The 7,620-nt window shown below is 22.1% G+C and overlaps 1 protein-coding gene across 1 annotated transcript; it reads left to right on the top strand.

Moving 5' to 3' along the window:
- The first annotated feature begins 3,557 nt into the window (after positions 1-3,557).
- LOC129612532 (uncharacterized) lies at positions 3,558-7,589 on the top strand. The gene is made up of 4 exons (XM_055526185.1): positions 3,558-3,669; positions 5,569-5,893; positions 5,966-6,275; positions 6,351-7,589. The coding sequence occupies exons 1-4, from the start codon at positions 3,558-3,560 to the stop codon at positions 7,587-7,589; spliced, it is 1,986 nt and encodes a 661-aa protein (XP_055382160.1).
- Positions 7,590-7,620: the final 31 nt, after the last annotated feature.

The following is a 7,620-nucleotide window of genomic DNA, read 5'->3' as shown; positions in this document are numbered from 1 at the left end:
TTAGTTCATAAAACGAAATTTTTCAATATATAAATTAACGTTTATATTTTATGAAATTATATTTCATGAAACAAAAATATTTGAAAAAAATTAATTTTTTTATATTTTTCCGTTTGTTTTTGATTTTTTTTTAATATAATTGATTATTTTAGTCATTTAATATAAAAAATAATTGAAATTATTGCCCTAACGTATAATTTATGTCATTATTCAATAAAGTATATATATAATTTGTTTAAACAATGAAATTACATGTTTAAAACTTGTTTTAAAATATTCAAATCAAAATTTAAAAAGTAAATCAATAACACATCATTTTTGATTAAATTTAATTAAACTCAAAGTTAAATTTTGATAGAACTCAAAAACTTAATTTGAATCACCTTAAATTTTTAAAATCATTTAATTTGATTATTTAGTATTTCGTTAAGTTTTCTTCTTAATTGGAAAATTATGAAAAAATTTATTTGTTTGTTTTTGTTCATTTATGATTTTATATATTTTTTCACTTGCATTGTTATTGAAATTAAGGCCTAAGTGTTTAAAACCCTGCTTGAAAAGAATCAAAAATGAAACTTAAATTTGGAAATAATTTGAAATTACATAATTGTAAAACGAAAGAAATTTAATTTTTAAAACTATATTTTTAAAACTTTTATATAAATATAATTATATATGTTTTCAAATGTAATACCAAAATATGTATGTACAAATTAAAATGTATAAAATAAAATAAAAATGAATGTACATAATATTCCATGTTAACATAATAAGATTATTAGGATTTTTTGTTTAATTTCTGTGATTAAAAGCCAATAAATAAAAAGAATATTCATTGTACAGTGAAAGAAAACCAAAAAAAAATAAAATATTAAAATATAAATACATACAATAATAATTAAGTAATTAATTAATTTACTTAACGAAAAAATATAAAACATATATAACTATTGTATAAAATACGTGAATATATGGTGCCTTTTTGTGAACAAAATTTAATAGTTGTTTAATTTAATTTTTTATTTAAACCTCAAAACATTTCTAGTAAAAAATGACTTAAGTTTCTTTAATAGTTTATGTACATATAAAAGTACGAATAAAATAATGTGATAAAATGGCAAATGTGCGGAATTTTTAAAATAATAACAAGTAAAATGATTAAAAAAAAGCTTATTTTTGGTATAAAGCCCACGGTGCAAAAAAATATTTTTAATGGTGCGTAACAGGACAATATTCGCCAAGCTTCCTACCTGGTAAGAAGTTTTTCTTCCATTTTTCAAGAAATTTTTAAATAATGGCCTTTTTTAGAAAAAAATTTGTTTTAAAAACCATTCCAAAAATTTGTTTAACACGTTCTCGCAAATCGAATGAATGATATATGATTATTTTTATATAAATACGGAAGATATTGACTTCTAAATAAAGGAAAATGCTGAACTAAAGTGAACTTAAATTTAATTGAAATAATTCACAGGGCTGTAAAAATTTTACGTATAAGTATGGAGTTGTATAATACCCTTACAGAAGTTCGAAAAGATGATTAATTTTTTATAATATTATTTGATATTTTTTAGATAGGGCACCCCAAATTAAATTTCTATAATATACCTACATAATTAAGCGATAGATAAGCTTATCAGTAAAATACTTCAACTATATAATTTTAATAATATCAACATAAAAATGATATTATATTTTATTTAGTATTAAGTAATTGCTCGTAATTAATCTAATAGAACATTGTTGATCAAAATTAACACATATAATATGACAACGCTTTCCCTATTATCGTGATCTGACACAATATTAGATAAATGAAAATTGATTGATTTCAATCTTGATGATAAAATAACCAATAAAAACAAACGTTTTTTTGCTTTTATAATTTAAAAATAGAATAAAAAAAGGTTTAACAAGTACATAAGTACACAGATCACTTACATAAATCTCTGTATTTTATTAGGGAAGATCTTTATTCAAAAAAATTTTTGGAATAAATTATATAAACTATAATAAAAGAATATTGTTACATTTTGGCAAAAATATTCGCAAAAATTTAAGTTAATTAATAAATATGTAAGTACGTATACCTAATTAAGTTTCAATTTGTTATTCTCCGAAAGTTCTAACGCAGAATTTGAACAATACTAAAAATTTTTTATTAATTTTAATTTTATTTAACATTTCTTACCTATTAAGTACGTGCATCTAATAACTACTACTTTTTATTACTTGAGTAATAATTAATTTTCTGATATTAATATTTTCTATACGAAATATTTACGTAAGATGTTATAAATTTACCAGTCTGTTTATAACATTGAAAAATAATTGTTGGGAATTAGGTACAATATATGTATGTGCACATATATTGTGTTTTCTTACTTAGCGGCGAATTCTGCTGAGATTTATTCTCGTGTATGTGTGTCCATCTGTCTCACCAATCATAACTGACTGTGGTGACATGCCCTTAAGACAGTGGTTCGAATACAAACAATAAAAATAAATTATTTAAAAGTAAGAAATTTTTGAAGACAATTATAAATAGGCATTTTTTTTAGGTTATATAATACTGATTAATTTATACAAATCACTTGCTAAATTATGTTCTCAAAAACTTAAATCGAAATTGTGGAAATTCTAATTATTAACAAGCACATAAATGACAAAGACGTCGAAGCTGCGTATGAATTTCTCTGAAACTATGTATTGGTAAACGCTAATCACAGAGTTGACATGCTCTTGATTTCTTCTTATTTTTGGAACTGATTTCGTATCTTTAACGCGCTTTAATAAACCAATAAATAAATAAATTTTTTTATTTATAAATTTATTTAGAAAAAAAATAATTCATTAGAAATTTTTATTTTTTGTTCATAATAACAACCCAAACAGGTTAAATTTTTTTTTTAGTAACTAAAAAGACAAGTAAGAGCTTATCAGTCATTATTTGCTCAAATATTAAAATTAATGGTAATTATTTTTCGATTAGTATTTTCGCAAAAAAAATCAAAATGTGTACATAATTTGCAAAATCAATATGAAACAGATGTTTCTTTCCATAAGCATTTATGTTATTTTAAGTAAGTGCAATTCATAGAAGTAACTTCTGCTCTATTCGATTGATATGATTATCATAAAATTTTTTTTTATGCTATCAGGCCACTTAGAATCTATAGCAAAATTTATGTTAACTTATCGCACTTCCGAATCATTACCTAAAAAATTTTTGCTATTTATCTTATCAAAAAAAAAAAGAATATTTTACTAATATTTAAGGGAATATTATTTCACCGATTTTCTGAAGATAACAATATAGAATAAATTTTTTCTAGTAGCAGTTTTTCTTCGTATCACACAGAAGTTAATTTCTTGCACTATAGGAAAAAATGTTAAATAATTACAATATTGAATTTGAAAATTCAGAAAGTGAAAAACTTTTAAAAAACTCCTCATATAATAAAAAAATTAATCAAATAAATAATAAAAATAAATTAATTTTTATATTTAGATTACTATGTAATAAAAAATTTGCATTAATATGTTGTTTAATCATTATGTTACTTTATATTTGTCAAAATTCCTTAATCATTTCAATTAAATTTAATAAAATTGGTGAATTTGATATTGAAAAAACACGAGATAGATTTCAAGAAAGTATTCTAAATGGTAAATAAATTATACTTATATAATTAATTATAAATTAATTAATTCGCATAAAATAAATATAATTGTTTTATTAAATTATATTATAATTGTAATTGTTTTATTAAATAAATTAATATTATGGTTATAGTGAAATATAAAATTATTTGAAGAATTGAATTTTCGCACAATTATAGAAACTTGCAGGGAATTAATTATTTAATTAATAAAATAAAATATTCTTTTTTAAATAACAATATTTTAACAATTTTTGTTATATGAATCAGTGTTTAATTCAAGTATATGTCAACAAAATTATAGGACATTTTATATATTATTATAAACTGAATCAGAGATTACAGAACACTCTGATAATAAAATATTAAAATCAAATATATGCACATATATTTAAAGAAATTGTAGTTTTAAATTAAAAATTTTAAAATGAGCTTTGAATTCTATTAATTTTTTAAATAAATGAGTTTAAATGAATTTTTTTACAATTATTTTTTTTAAAGAATTCAATTAAATTGAGAAAAACAAAATCCAAAATGAATTCAAAAACAAAATTCTAAATATTAAATTTTTATCATAATTCAAAAATATTGTTAAACAAGAAAAAAAATTCAACACTATCACTAGATGGCGCTTCAAAACATAATGGAAAAGTTACGGTTATAATTACAACAATTTTGTAGAGTAATAAAAGTACCCTGCTGAAATACCGTGCTCTAAATCTTAGTTTGACTTTGTATAAAACTACTTTTAACTCTTCATATAGTTCGTTAATGTTACATTTCTAATAAAATTTTGTAAACTATTGTTCACCTTATTACATATAAGATATTTTCTACGTAACACGTTTTAATGTGGCACGTTTTTCTATATATTAAAATACACACTGACTTTGCACACTTAAATTATTATTAATTCCGTATATATATTTTTTTCCATACCATAAATTATTATACTCGTGTGTCATGTCAAATTATCAATGCAAGTCAATTAACAGTAATTTAAAATTCATGTATATTTTAAATTATCAAATTATCATCATATTATAATATTTAAATAACAATAGTTTAAAGTGTGTTCTAAATTTTTTATTCAGTTTGTACAATATTATACGGAAAAATTGATAAGAATCGAAATAAATATTAAATTTGAAGTCGATAATTAAAGTATTCGATTGACAGAATTTTATATCGAAATATGTGAAATATATTTGTAGTTAAATTGGGCAAGGTACATTAAATTAAAAACCTTTTCGTATTGAAAATTCAACTAATCATACCAGTATCCCATAGTTGTATATAATAGTTTAAGTATTCATATATAATTAATGTTCAACTTTCAAAAAATACTAATATTATTTTAAGTGATATTAAATTCGTATGACCCTATAAAATTATAGCACTATATAGGTAAATAATTACTTTCCATTAATGCTTTTATGTAACGGTATGATAAAATGAAAATAAAATCTATCATATTATTTCACAGAAGCCTTTATCAATCAAAAACTATTTCACAGAAGTCAAAAAAAGAAAATTGATAATAATTTATTGTAATCGAAATATTTCAGTATGATGCTGTAATTCAACTGAAGAATTTTGTAGAGCGTAAGACAAGTATGTATAACAAAATTACATAGAATTGTAGCTATAATAAGCTACATAAAATTTAAAATACACATAAGCTACAAGTGTTTATCTGACTTGTTTTATGAGTTCTTAATAATTCTACTGCTAGATTATTGTTGTTTTGTATTTTTTTTTTTATTTTCATTTTTGACATATTTCATTCCTGCCCCGTTGCAGTTGACAACGTCAATTTTTAATTACATATTTTTAATTTTTGTAAAACGAAAATATTTGCTTATAGATTATAACATTTATAAATTAAAATTTTTGTAATTTTTAGCTAAAAATGAGATAAAAAAACATTTTAAGAATATTTTACGTCATGTGAAAGGACAATTTGGATATTTGGTATATGAAAATAATTGCAAAATACCGAATGTTGATGCATTTGATCCAACAATAATGCGACATTTTGAAAAACGAGTTTATCAGAATTGCACCAAAAATGAAACTTTAACTTTTGTCACATTCAATAGTAATTCCTTAAAATATGAATTACATTTTGATAAATCTAAATTGAATTCGAATGAAAGTTTCAAGGATTGGGATTGCTGTTATAAAGAAATTATGCGGCAAGATGGATCAAATCCTGATGGAAGTTACAAGTAAGTTATAAAATTTATTCTAGGTAATGAAAAAATGTGAGATTTACTTTTTTGTTTTTCATTTCTTTTTAGAACATCAAACTGTAATCCGTATAATGAAACAACAATTGAATTGGATTCTAGTATTGATTTTATAACAGTAAAATGTATAAATTCTCAAAATAATAAAACATATAGTAATGGTCACGCAATGATTCCTGAAAAAGTTGAAGTTAGAAATCGTTTCAATACATATGACAAAGTTTATAATAAACATATTAGCGTATTTTTAATTGGTATTGATAGTATGTCAAGAGCAAATCTGATAAGATCGATGCCAAATACTGCTGAATTTTTATATGGTCAAGATCAACAATGGTTTGATATGCAAGGATATAATAAAGTAAATTAAAAATTTTTTATTTTATATATTATATTCAAATACATATATAATATTAAAATATACATAAATTTATAGGTTGGCGATAATACTTTACCAAATTTAATGCCACTTTTGACTGGATATAATTTAACTTCAAGGGAATCATGTTATAGTACAGAAAATGGTAGTGATAACTGTCCACTTATTTGGAAACTTTTTGAAAAATATGGATATGCAACAATATATGCAGAAGATTGGCCAGCTGCAAGTACATTCAATTATTTACAAAGAGGATTTATAAAGAAACCAGTTGATTTCTATTTAAGACCATTTACTAAAGCAATAAGAGATGAATTAATTGTAGAAAAACATCGTATGCAATCAACTTGTATTGGTTCAAAACATGAATCAGAATATATTTTAGAATATGGTTTAGAATTTCTTAAAAGATTAAAAGGTAATTCATATTTTGGTCTTTTATGGCTTAATACATTTAGTCATGATGGATTTGATTTAAGTTCTGAAATGGATATGAAAATGTTAGAATATTTTGAAAAATTAAAAAATATTGGTATAATGGATGAATCTATAATATTTTTTTTAAGTGATCATGGTATGAGATGGGGTTCCGGCAATAATTTTTATGAAGAAAGACTACCATTTTTATATATTTGGTTGCCATCATGGTTTAAAAAAGAATATTCAGATATTGTAAAATCAATAACAATTAATCAAAATCGTTTAATTAATCCATATGATGTTCACATGACTTTAAAACATATTATTAAATTATCGGGAAGAATTGAAGATGGAATAAAAATAGAACAAGCAAAAGATTGTTTAAAATGTCAAAGTTTATTTATTGAAGTATCATCAAATCGTACTTGTTCAGAAATTGAAATTGAAGATCATTGGTGTACATGTGATCCATTCGAAATGATTGATACTAATGATGAGTTTCTTACGAAACTAGGAAATTTTGTAGTTCAATATATAAATAATTTAATTGCAAAACATGACAATAGTACTGTTAAAGAATTGTGTCGAACAGATATAAAATTAAATAAAATTAATGAAGCTTTTTATATATTACCATCGAATACTTATAGTAGCGATGTAAAACGTTTTCGTATTGCATTTTCAACAGAAGCAGTAGGACATAAAGATAATGGAAAATTTTTTGCTACAGTACATATCAATTCAAAAACTGGTGATGTAGATATAAAAGGTGATATAAGTCGTTTAAATAAATATGCTGACGATGCGTCCTGTATAGATGTTCAAAATGCTAAAAAATTTTGCTTTTGTTATATAAATAATGGAACGAAACACTAGTTGCAAAATTCGAGAAATAACTGTAAAATTA

Source organism: Condylostylus longicornis, unplaced genomic scaffold, assembly GCF_029603195.1.
Source record: "Condylostylus longicornis isolate FDR11 unplaced genomic scaffold, ASM2960319v2 ptg000074l, whole genome shotgun sequence".
In the NCBI taxonomy this organism is placed as follows: domain Eukaryota; kingdom Metazoa; phylum Arthropoda; class Insecta; order Diptera; family Dolichopodidae; genus Condylostylus; species Condylostylus longicornis.
The sequence above is the reverse complement of the archived record's forward strand: the minus strand, read 5'-3'. Positions and strand labels throughout refer to the sequence as shown.

Bases quoted from the DNA above. Each gene is read 5' to 3' on its own strand.
- LOC129612532 (XM_055526185.1), top strand. From the start codon at position 3,558: ATGTTACTTTATATTTGTCAAAATTCCTTAATCATTTCAATTAAATTT. The intron at 5,894-5,965 runs GTAAGTTATAAA...ATTTCTTTTTAG, and splicing joins AATCCTGATGGAAGTTACAA to AACATCAAACTGTAATCCGT. The intron at 6,276-6,350 runs GTAAATTAAAAA...ATAAATTTATAG, and splicing joins ATATGCAAGGATATAATAAA to GTTGGCGATAATACTTTACC.